A 12,500-nucleotide genomic window follows, 5' to 3' on the forward strand; every position below is an offset into this window, starting at 1 on the left:
TTATCTCCTTTTGAATACAAAACTTCGTTCACTTTACTCAACCGCGTGCTTAGTGCAACAACGAAAGTATCACGATATCCTTTTTGAAACACACCCACTAAGTACAAGTACATGTCTCGATCCGATCTGAATTATTTCCGGTCATTATGCGACTTAATCAAACAATAAAAAAAAAAAACGCGGCATGTCCACAGTTTTATATTTAGTTGAAACTGGAAACGGCCTCGTTAACCGAATCACTTTTTTGGGAAGAAGATTTTGGCAAGCGAGAACGAAGTGATTCTGGCCCAATTCACACGGTACCAGAAGAATTTTCTATCGGTTGAAAATTCGTACATTTTAGGGGTTCCTTTCGTTCACACGGAACCACGCTAAACGTACGAAAATTTAGACGCCTCGTCGTTCAGAATTTTGAACGCCCAAATCGGGGAAGAAATTTTACCCGGTCCGGGCGAAAATTTAACCGGCGCGCTGTGAACACCTTGACTGCCTAAATTTTTGCACGGCAAAGGCGTGATTGCATGGATGCGTGCTAACTCAGCTACTATCGTTAGCCTTTCTCTTTTTTGACGCCATTTTGGATTTCGTTAAGTAGGGCTCTGCGCATGAACAGATGGTAAAACCACTGACAAAAGTTAATCTTTAATCCGGTTCGTCAGTTCCATGTGAACAGGGCGAAAATATTGCACGGCTCTGTGCGAACAAAACCTCAAAAACTCTCTTTCCATCGCGCCCTATTATGTAAATTTATTTAAAAGTTTTACCTTTTAAACTCAGCCAAGTATTGAATATTCATTTCCTTTACAAAGTTTTATCACTTGTCTTAGTGATAAAACAAAAGATCACCACTTTACCAACAAGAAAGGGCGCGACACAAATAGGTAGAAATAAGGCCACATCTTGAAAAAATTTTTTACAAAGTCCAGTGCTTCTTTTTCAAAGTTAGAAATGAAACGATTAAAACGGTTCACTTAAACAACGTTGAAACCCTGACATCGTAAGCTGAGTGTTCTGCACATCAGGGTTTTGTGCTGCAGCTCTTGAACGGGTCAGTCGAGGAGATTCTCGTCGGAGGCTTGGTGCTGAGTGTGGATACGTCATACAAACCATGACGTCGATATGGGTGTTAACGTATGACTAAGGCTTCGTTTATACTAGCCACGCAAGCACAAGCGCCGAGGCATAAAACAAGCACAAGAGATTCGTGTCAAGTGAAAACGAACCACGCATAACGCAAGCACATGACGCAGAGACAAAGATTCACCGCTAGTTCCATGTTCTCTCTTACAACGCGGCGTTGCGAGTGGAATCTGGAACGGGTCTTTTTCATTGGACGAAGATCACAGCTTGCGTTGTGCTTGCGTTACGTCCCGTTTTCACACAACGCAAGCGAGAGGTTTAAGGGAACGTTTTGATCCTTTGTGCTTGTGCTTGTTGCGCTTGTGCTTATGTTTGCGTCAAGCCCGTTTTCACAGTGAAATAAGCGCTTTTGTCCTTAGGTTTTATGCTTGCGTCGCTAGTAAAACCAGGCTTAAGCGATTTCACATCAAATTGTGCCATATGGTAAGAAGAATCAACAGAAGGCCAGAGAATGGAACAGTAATAGAGGCTGCACCTGCAAAGTAGAGTTAACGAAAATCATTTCATTTGTAGTTAAATTTAAATGCAAAATATAGTGTTCGCTTGTGGAAGGGATAAGCACTCTTTCCTCTGATCCTAGCTCACTTCGTCACCAATTCAATTCAACGAACCTGCACATTCGCAAAGTGTGCATCCAAACTTCGATTTTGCAAGGCCATAAGGACACCCTCCAGGAAGATAGCAGCCTGGCATGGCACACAGGTCTGTCAAAAGAGACATTATTGGCTTGTTTTGTTATTGTGTTCATGTGATAAATTCGTATGAATTCATGCAAATGCTGACGTTGAGGTAAACTGGCTCCCGTTTTAAAGGGCTGTTAAAAATGACTTCTATTTTAAAGGTGATTCCTCAGTATTGCACTGCGCATCCTGTACTGCGCATACGGTATGTCAATATTTACAAATTGCTCAAATTTGAAACACTGTAAATATGGCGTAAGTCGATCAGACACGCTGAAACAGTTCTCAAAACACGTGAGAGAAGTTGTGAATGACCATAATTCTTTGCGAATAAGCGCGCGCATTCCGTGAACATGGCGAATTTTGTTGTATCGATCTACGATAATCGAGATAGACGGGTGTCGGACGGGTACCATGGTGGTTTACTCTTAAACGGTGACACGGTGATTGGGCACAAAATATCACAGGCAAGGATTTTAAATGGTTTCGGAACTGGTCGGTTAAGAGAAGAATCCCAGGGGCTCCTATTTTCGTTCTTGACTTTTCTTCGCCCGACTTTTTTTCCTCGCCCGTTTAGACTTTTTCCCGCCCACACTAACTGCCCCTGGGTCTCCGAGGATGGGTCAATAACTCATATGTAAGAAACGAGAAAACGAAGTTAGTAAGACATTTACTACATCTTTGGAGTAATCAGGCGCGCGGGAATTGGACAATAGTAGAAGTAAAGCAGAACGTTCAACTGCCACAAATGATAGACAGGCATAAAGATCCTAAAAACGAATAAATAATCTTATTGGCAGTTTTGCATCAAAATTGCAAATTTAGCGGGCAGTTCGGTAGAATACGGCCAGAAAAATTATCCAATCGCAGCGCACGTATTATCTGAAATATAATAAATTCACAGTGAAATGGAATCCAGGTAAGAGTCGACCAACGCTGTAGGCTCTGACCTGTTAAAGAAAACTACGGAACGTTTTCGCTCACGTGACTAACAGCCATATTGAATTACTTACAGTTTAGGGTCAAAGTTATTCCATCCCAGTAGACACCGTGTTCTTTCACCACGCTAGCCCTAGGAAAAACCAGCATGATTGTAACTCTTCACCTGGCCAAAAATTAGTCTTTTTCTGAATTACGAGTAAAGTTCTCGAGAATGTCTGGCTGAAATAGAGGAGGCCAGGAGAGCCGTTCGGATGCTGAAAATGGATTGGGTTTGATCATAATCGATTTAGCAAGAGGATTAGTAAATGTGTTGCTCTTTTCCAAAAAAAATGCTTGGTATCCAATCAAACAAATCTCTCCAGATTGCATACATTTTGTTCACATTTGAAGCAACAACACTGACTGGAATATGATAATTTACTGATAATATAGTAGTCTGTCCGTCTGTCTGTGTGTGTGTGTGTCTATCTATTTTTCAATTTTAAGTCTTCCTTTTATGATGAAACTACACTGTAAAATGGCATTAGATAATCAAGGAGGGTTGTGTTAATGCTAATTGAAAACATTGAAGAAATTAATTTGGAAACACTCTTGTGATTATAAAGTGGAGACTTGATTAAATAAATAAATAAATAAATAAATCCATTCAACTACCAAGAAAATAAAAACGATAATTGATTATAAGAGAGATAAGTGCGTACAGAAAAATTGTAGAATAGGAAAATCTTAAAATAGATTATTCGCTTTTAATGAGAGAATAATTTGCGATACAATTTTTTTAATAATCAAAAGAAATGCAATGTTGTCTTTTGTCGTAACGTCGTCTATCCCAGATAGACGCAGACGCAGACCGAATGGAGAAGAAGATGAATTTGTTTGTGTTCCTTGTGGTCTTCCCTTTCTCAAACTCATTAGTAATTCATAAGATTATTAGTCCATCGGAGTGCCTCATTTTGGCTAGGTGCATGTATCTTGTTACCCAAAGAAACTACAGATCAAGAAATGCCCGAGTTAGTTCAAAAACTGATCAAGACACTTGAATTTTAATGATTGCAGAACCTTTATGCTTATGAACCTTCGGGGAAAAAAAACATAAATAAACTACCCGCACATAATGCATTTTAAATTTCCCGAATATTCAACATAAAACTTTCGCAGTACCTTTTATCAGTAGCGTCCATAGGATTAAAACGAATTCGAACACCTAATAGACCTAATCGGCTAACTCAATGTTGTACCCAATTCAAATCTCCCGGGACTAAGATTCTTTGTGTATTGTATTTGCATGATAATGTAGCATTCATATTTAAATGATATGGAAATACCTGGAACAAAACGTTTTATTCCCAAAGGGTTTGAATTGGGTACAACATTGAGTTAGCCGATTAGGTCTATAGTACAAAGCATCCATTTCAGCAATGTCTGCACTTGTGTCTGCACTCAACGCTTGGGTAGACTTTCATATACCGGATTAAAATGGCAGAGGCGACAAAAGAACCATTGTTATTTCGACTAGGCCTTGCTAATAGGACTTATTCACGATAGCCGCCATGTTGGTTTTCAAATTGTCATGCAAATTAGCCATGTGTTATGCTGGGGGGCAAACATTGGAAAAAAGGCAAATTGCGGAAAATCGGCTGGTCGAAATATTGAAATAACATTGCTAAAAGTCCATTTTAGTATTTAGAATCAAGTACCTTTTATAATAATTTTATGTCTTTTGATTGCCTTTGACATTTTGACTTTCTCCTTCGTTATCTGCTCATTTTTCACTAAACAAACATCGAAGTAACTTGTGTAATCATTCTATTTTACTACTTAGGTGATAAACATTCAATAAACGTGAAACAAATCATCTGTGTGGCTAAGATGTTCATTACAACCTCTCGAACTAGCTTATAAAACTACCTTATTGTGATCTTTCCCGCTGGGTATTTACTTGGAGATGTCCATTTGATTTGAAAACTGGTCCACTCCATACTGCCGGTAGAGTTTTGAACCACCTCGTTCTGTCGGAAAATTAACACAGTAATGAATTAGGGTAAATAAACGCAAAAACATAAGCCAGAGCTGTTGCAAAAATTGATCACCATCATGAAGTGTTGGGTTGTCCAATGCTCGGACGCATCATCATCATTATCATAATCATCATCGTTATCGTCATCGTCAAGTAAACATAAGTAACTGAGCTCCAAAACACTTTGTCTCATCAACATACCACTTGGTTTCAGAAGTTTAAAGAACTCGTTAAACTGCGTCATCTCCTTAAGCATAAACCTTTGGTTATTAGTAATCAGCGAAATATTAGCCCATCAAAAAATGATAAATTGCCGGATGTCCAAAGCGCTAATGAGGCCATACACTCTTTACCCTAGATGCCAGAGGTCCTTTTTTTCGTTTTGATTTAAAGAGATTACTTTCGCCGAGAAAGTGAGGAGGAAAACGCCGATTCTCTCGCTTAAGCCCTCCAAATTCAATCGGAAAAAAAAGCCTCTGGCACCCAAAGTATAGACTGACTCTTTCTAAAATCTTAGAATTCTCAAAGTACCAGGCCTCATAGATTTTCTGTGATATCGGACAGCCAAGTATCAAACGCCCGATCAATACTCAGAGCTAATTCCTTGCCTGTTCGCCGTTGAGGGCATGGAGTTCACGGTGATGTAATCTGTCCATTGTGGTGTATTATGGTTGGGAGGGTAAATGTTCAGAGATGTTAGCTACATCAAGCTACTCTAAAATCCGAGGGGTAAACTAAGATACGATGATGATGATATAAGTGATGGACATATGCTAATGAGCCAATAATGATAACAAAGATTTCCCTAATTTTAATGTTACTTGTCGTACTCAAGAAAATTATCATTAACTGTCAATTTGTTTATATAGGAAAACACAAATATCACTTAACGTACGAGTACAATATAATCTGAAGAGTAACTGCGTTCAAAGTGAGATTTTCCACGATAATGACACCTCGTTACAGATGCTCCCTCAGGCGGTGGCTTTACGAATTGGCCACTTTCTTCATCTTCAAACTCATTATACACGTTGATGATGAATCCAACAAACGTCTCAGTTGTGTTACCATTCGGAGTACCATTCAGCGATACTGAAATGACACAAAGGATTCCAAATGCAATGTGACCTCAAAACGTAAATAAGTGGCACTTTAATTTCAAACAAACATCTAAGGCAAAACTCACAAGTTCTTAAAAGGAGAGTCTCTCAGTGATGCCACATGATTGGTTTACAAGCTGTTAATACTGAAGTCTTGTCCATGTCTTTTACCTATTCATACGGTAAACTGCACGATCCTTCAACGTTTTGAGGTAACTCATTTAATCATAAAAATTACAATTCCCTCGATTGTGATTGGTTTAAAAAACTCCTATTTCAGTTCCACTAATTCACTTTGCCAAGGGAACAAGCTGGTTTTGCTTTTTTCTCTATATATGCCACAGGCTGTGTGGCACGCTTTTAAAGCATGGCAATGTAAAACGAAACAGCTTTAGTATCTTACTTGTGTATGTCATCTGACCCGGTCCGTAAAGTGGCCCTTCGTACATATTATAAACAGAGCGCCCATCTTCATCAGTTACATTGAGCATGTAGGGTGCGTTAGAGGTCTGGGGTTTGACAGGATAATAGTCCTTCTCGAAACTTGGACATGCTGAAACACGTTCAATGCAAAAAAGAGCTGCAACTGACACCAAAATAAGGTGATGTTGTGCTTTTGACAGACGAGCCATCCCAGGGTTCAACTCAGTCTACCTGCAATATCACTGTAAACAGAATGCATATCAGTTTACTACACAATATCATTCGTGTTGGCAACTGAAAAGGAAAGGGTCATTTCCGGCACACATGGGCAACAAACGTTTTCGAGAATTTAGAATGTAAATTGTTCTCACTGTCCGTAAATACAGTGTTCTTCATAACATAAGTGAACGCTCATAGAAATCTAACGCGTAAGTTTCATTTAATTGTGCGTCTGTTCGCTTTCGAGTACCAGTACTTGAATAAAAGTGTAGGATTAGTTGAACTCAATATTATAATACGTTGGCCAACTTCACTTCACTAAAATGAGCTGGAATTTCTTTTATTGGACCCATGGAAAGGCTAGAGGATTTTTCTGGGAAATTGTTTTTGGCATTCTGGATTTTCATTTTTCCGGCTTCCAATTCCACATTCCTAATTTTCCGTTCGACCTGACGTGTTCGAATGCGGTTAATCCAAGTACACATAGTCATTACGCACTAGTCATTTGTTTCCCTCACCCCCCGACCCCCGGGGATAGTGGGGACATATGGGGAAATTACTAGGGCAATTACGCGAGATTACGCCACAATTACGCCTCTAGGGGGTAGGAAAATTACAAGATTTTCGTCCTTCTGGGGACAAACAGAGGGAAATATCGGGGAATTCTTACCTGGGAGGACTGGGACTAAAAAGAAACGAAGAGCAATGGTAATGAGTATTTTCACACGTGCAAAATCAATATGGCGGCGGGAGAAGTCTAAACTTTTTCTTTATTGTTTGCTTATTCCTGTCTTGTTTCTATCCAGTTTTTTTTTTTTTGTTTCGTTCCTTATATAGTTCATGTGGCACACACAAATGACAAGAACTGTATATTGTGGTATCTCCCTAACATTTCCTTGATGACTCAGAATCTTTTAGGAACAGAGGGGTGGGGGAATTACGTGTGTTTGTCTGCTCTAGTTCCCAGTGGAAATACACCTACTTTACAACCATTCAAATGTAATTTCCCTACCCATCCCCGGGGGCAGGGGGTGGGGGAAACAAATGACAAGTGCATTAGTTTCTAACTATGTGCAAAGTGCAATTTCTTTAGGTCTGGAACAGGCAAGCAATGTGAAATCATGAGAAACGTTATTCCTAGTTTTCTTTCATATTCATTCCCATCATTGGCCTGCGAACGCAGATCGTAAAACGACCGCCGGAAAGACGTCTGCGTTCGCAGGCTATGTCATCATTCGCTTGATTCCCAAACAATCGCAGAGAATAAATGCCACGACCAAAACATTGAACAAGCTTACAAGCGCAGTGATAGTCTTTAACCTCATGAACTGAATATTTTGACGGTACAAAATGATCGCATTGGTTAGATAAAACTTATGCAAACCATGGAATAACTGATTTTTCGGTACTGACATAGCGAGAACACCAGGCTCATGGAGGAATGATCATGTCTTGCCTTATCTGTTCTTCTGAATTTTGTTTCTGAACATCAAATTATGACGAACATTTAAGTACCCTGCATGAATTATATGTTATTATTTTATTAAACTATTATTCTGCCTCACCTGTTTGATGTTTATTTCACTGTTATTTTCTGTTTCGCGCAAGCAACTGGCCTTGTTGGATACACGGCTCTCACTCAACCAAATCATTTTTCAGTATGCTAATTTTCAGTGTTTTCGCATGAAACCGAAAGTCACCCGATAGTCGAATCGCCCCACGGCTATTCGCCCGATGATATTTAATTGACTTTAATTGGTACACAACAACAATCAAAACGTGAAACCAATAAATAAAGGAGAGTTGAAAATTACCTAGCATGCAAACAGGCTCTTGCTTTTTCAACTAGGGTCTCTCTTCTCTGCCTCCATGGTCGTTGAGAAAAGACCCTGGTTCACGCTGGTCACGTGCCTGCCAGAATCTGGAAGCTTCACCAAATGTGTGTTAAGCCTGGTTTCCATATGATCTGCAACGGCCAGCGACACGGTCGTAATGGTCAGGGAAGTAGAACTAGATTCAATTTTCCCGACCATTACGACCGTGTCGCAGACTGTTGCAGATCATATGGAAACCAGGCTTTAGGGGATGGGTGGCAATCTAGGCCTTATAGACATTGCAAAGAACAGAGTCAGCACGCAATTGATTTTGTGGCCAGATGTCCCACGACAAAACGTTTGACGGAAGTATTTTATGTGCCACACATATGGAATTCGACGTGAAAGACAAAAAGTTGTGGTCAAATCGATCGGACGCCACAGAAAATATCCTCGCGTTATTCAAGTTTTCACCCGTGTGAAGGTCTGGATCAACGAAGAATGCTAATAGTTTGCGAAAATTTTAAAGAAAAGAAGACGAAACGTTTATTCATGGGAAACAAACATGTTTCTAGGCTCGATTTTCGCCGCTCACTCGAGTTCGGGTATCCTCCTCGAGAAGAGACGGCTGGACGCGTGAGCGATAGATTTTCCCTGCTAGCAGAGGTCTCTCACAGCAATGAGAGGAGGGAGCCGGCAGAGGTCTCTCTCCCTCCTCTCATTTTTGCCCCGCCGTGAGAGACCTCTGCTAGCAGGGAAATTGTGTCTGTGACGTAAATTCAAAATATAATTTATGCGAGTAAATAGTTTCGGGGAACTAGCATTAGACATCCCACAAACATTGATTTTAAGACAACAGAAATTCCATAACAATGCTTACCACGCCTGGGCGAAGTTTCCAGACGATACGAGCTTGCGTTTGTGATTAAATGACCAATGTGAGTTTGAATTCAACCAGCGAATCATCAACGAAATCTTCGGCTGCTTTAGCCACCAATAAACTCAGCAGTAATTTCAATTGATCCTGAGCAATTTTACTTGCTCTTACATTAGCGAAGTATGAGGAGAAAATTGCCGTATTTTGACCTTGGCGCCAACTGGAAAATCAGTGAAGTTTGCGAACTCAGGCCGTAGAAAACGACACAATTCCCATTCTCCAGCTTCTCGAACACTTTTCGTTGTCGCTTTTCGTTGTCGTTGTCTTGGATGTTTCCTACCTTAAAAGCACTGTAAACCTCGAAAAGGCCGGGTGAAAGAATACCTTCGCGGCCAAAACATATAATTTATGCCAGACGGATTTGTGCAGGCGAGTTTCTGATTGGCGGAGATTAACAATGGCTCACCTCACGCGTCCAGCCGAGATTTCGGGAGTGAGCGCTGGCTCATTTCCCGAAACAGCGGCTGGTAATCGAGCCTAACATGTTTTCTCGATCAGCCGATGTGTTGTTATTTAAGTTCTCACGTTGCAGATCATATGGAAACCAGGCTTTAGGGGATGGGCGGCAATCTAGGCCTTATAGACATTGCAAAGAAGGGTCCAAAACGCTGCAGCCAGATTAATGTATAGCGAATCTAAGTACTGTAGAATAACACCATTATTGTATAATTTGCACTGGCTGCCTGTTACATTCCGCATAGAATTTAAAATTTTACTTTTAGTATATAAGGCTATTAAGGGTTTTGCTCCAGGGTATATAGCAGAGCTTATTAATATTAAGAATGAGGGTAGATATAGGTTACGTTCCAATTCAAATGGAATCTTACTTAAGTATGTTAATTTTAAAACGTATAAGACATACGACATTTATGGTAGCTGCTCCAAGTTTATGGAATAATTTGCCTCTTGAAGTTAGGAGAGCTCCAAACATTGATAATTTTAAAAAATTACTTACAACATTTTTATTCAAAAAAGCTTTTTTAAATATATAGCTAAGGTTTAATAAGGTTATATTTTGATTACCTTTTATATTGATAGTTTTTAAATTTACTGTTGTTTTAATTATTTATATTAGTATATTAGTAGTTATTATAATTTTTAAGTTAGCGCAAATGAAAATAGGCCATTTCCGAGTTCATGTCTGCCTCCCCTTCAAAGCGAGTCCAAGTGAGAAGTTTTTGTTATGAAAATTAGTTTTCATTCAGATGTAAAGTGAACTAATTACCATCACAAAAACTTTGCACTTAGACTCGCTTTGAAGGGGAGGCAGACATGAACTCGGAAATGGCCTATTGATATTTGCGCTTTATAAGTGAAATAAATTATTATTATTATTATTATTATTATTATTATTATTAAATTATTATGTATCGACCTCAAATCATCAAATCAAACTGTATAACATGTGCAGGTATTTTATTTTGTTCTTTGATTTTCGTTTTTCTTTCGTTTGATCTTTTTGATACTTACATTGTAAGATAAAGATTACTTACTAGTTGTGCCTTGCGGCAAGTGCCAACGAGGCAAAATTGTTTTATGTCTCTGGAATGTGTGAAAGTTTGACACACAGGTAAAATATCCAAGGGTTCTGTCAAAAACCTTCATACGTTTGTTGTATTTATCTTTTTTTGATTGAATCAAAAAATGAAACGAAAATTCATGTGCACATTTATTCAAACAATACTCAAACAACCAGTAAACCTAAGGTAACACTTCAAGCAACGTCACAAGATTTTGCTCCGAACGTAAGTAATACTCCCTCAACCTTTACACACTTTGAAATTATGGAATTCCTCAAATTATGCCTTCAAGACCAAGACTCTTATCAGAGTTACTTCAAACTCTTCCTTTCCCACTTTCATTTATAGTAAAATAATTACATCGATTACACTTTATTTACACACTTTGAGAGTGTTCTGTCTGAGTCCAAATTTTAACGTAAAAACGTTATACTCTTTGTCTAGAGAAAGGTGGATTACTTTTGTAGTGGTATACACTGTCTCTGGTTGAGAATTTACTCTAAAACAAGAAAATGAAGCTTTCATTATCGAGCAACTACTGCCATAAAGAATAAGTGACAGAAAAAGCACTCTGCGGTGAACATAAACCATGACAACTTAAATGGTATGCTGAAAGTTAACTATCAGTATAAACACAAGCTCAACTGTTACACTGATGGGGTAAAAACTTTCGGCAGCCCCTGTAGGGAATGTGTTTCATCGGCGCAACTCAAACTTTCACACACGTGGTGATGAAGGTTATAATAACAATAATAATAACAGCACTGTATTTCACATTGAATGAACCCTGAAAAGCAATGTCTGCTAAGCTAAAGAACCCAACATTTAGTTGTCGGCTTGTAACGGCGATTAACCAGATAATAAATGTATTGAACGCAATAATCAAGCAATATTGTCTACCCCCGCTTTGTCCAAGTTGTGAGTGGTTTTAATTACGCAACGCTGGAGTTCAAGGACAATTCTTTGTGCTATAAGAAGATGTGTTATAGTAATTTGTTCAATTCTTTGATCTGAAGTCTTTAAAAACGTGGCAATCGACGAAAGAAAGCACTGGTTTAAAATTGACAAGCGAACACGCTGGTTCGAAATTGACAATTGAACACGCTGGTTCGCAAGCGAACACGCTGGTTCGAAATCGACAAGCGAACACGCTCGTTCTGTCCGAAATTTGTAGGTATAACCCTATTCCTTGATCAGCCGCTGCTTACAATTCAATTTACAGGATCACTCAAGTTTTGCGGTAAACTAAGGAAAGAGGACTCGATAAAAATCGACACGATACCACAAGCACTCGATATGCGGTTATGACGCCTCGATCGTGGTGTCATTAATGAGGGAGATTCGGCCCGAGTCCAGATCTTGAACTGACGAGGGATCACTCGTTTCTGCCATCTTTGATAACTTCATCGAGGTTACATTATTACGCAGTTCCATGTGCAATACGAAGGACAGCTCGTGTAAGGTGTTACACGATAAAAGGAGACTCGATCGTGATCAAAACGAGGGAGATTCGGCCGAGGATTCTCGCAATACACTCTATGTCCAAAACGAGGGAAGACTGAAAAAAGGAGATCCCTCGATCGTGATCAAAACGAGGGAGATTCGTCATACACTCGAGGAAGAGTCGGATCCACGAGTCGTTTCAAAGATTGACCAACACCAACATAACCGAGGCTTCATAACAGCATGTAATAAGCGACTAATGAAG

At 39.4% G+C, this 12,500-nt stretch overlaps 1 protein-coding gene across 2 annotated transcripts; it reads right to left on the reverse strand.

Moving 5' to 3' along the window:
* Positions 1 to 628: 628 nt before the first annotated feature.
* On the reverse strand, positions 629 to 8,208 carry LOC138017094 (uncharacterized). 2 transcript variants are annotated; one of them, XM_068864293.1, is made up of 7 exons: positions 8,087 to 8,208; positions 6,283 to 6,544; positions 5,675 to 5,871; positions 4,671 to 4,771; positions 2,834 to 2,892; positions 1,752 to 1,844; positions 630 to 1,615 (listed from the first exon to the last, which is right to left on the reverse strand). In XM_068864293.1, exons 2-7 carry the CDS (start codon positions 6,509 to 6,511, stop codon positions 1,542 to 1,544), a joined length of 753 nt encoding a protein of 250 aa, XP_068720394.1. In that variant the 5' UTR covers positions 6,512 to 6,544; positions 8,087 to 8,208; the 3' UTR covers positions 630 to 1,541. The 2 variants fall into 2 exon arrangements, with proteins under 2 accessions (XP_068720395.1, XP_068720394.1); XM_068864294.1 differs by lacking the exon at positions 1,752 to 1,844 and having other exon boundaries at positions 629 to 1,615.
* Between the last annotated feature and the right edge of the window lie 4,292 nt (positions 8,209 to 12,500).

This window comes from Montipora capricornis, chromosome 9 (genome assembly GCF_036669925.1).
Source record: "Montipora capricornis isolate CH-2021 chromosome 9, ASM3666992v2, whole genome shotgun sequence".
Taxonomy (NCBI): Eukaryota; Metazoa; Cnidaria; class Anthozoa; order Scleractinia; family Acroporidae; genus Montipora; species Montipora capricornis.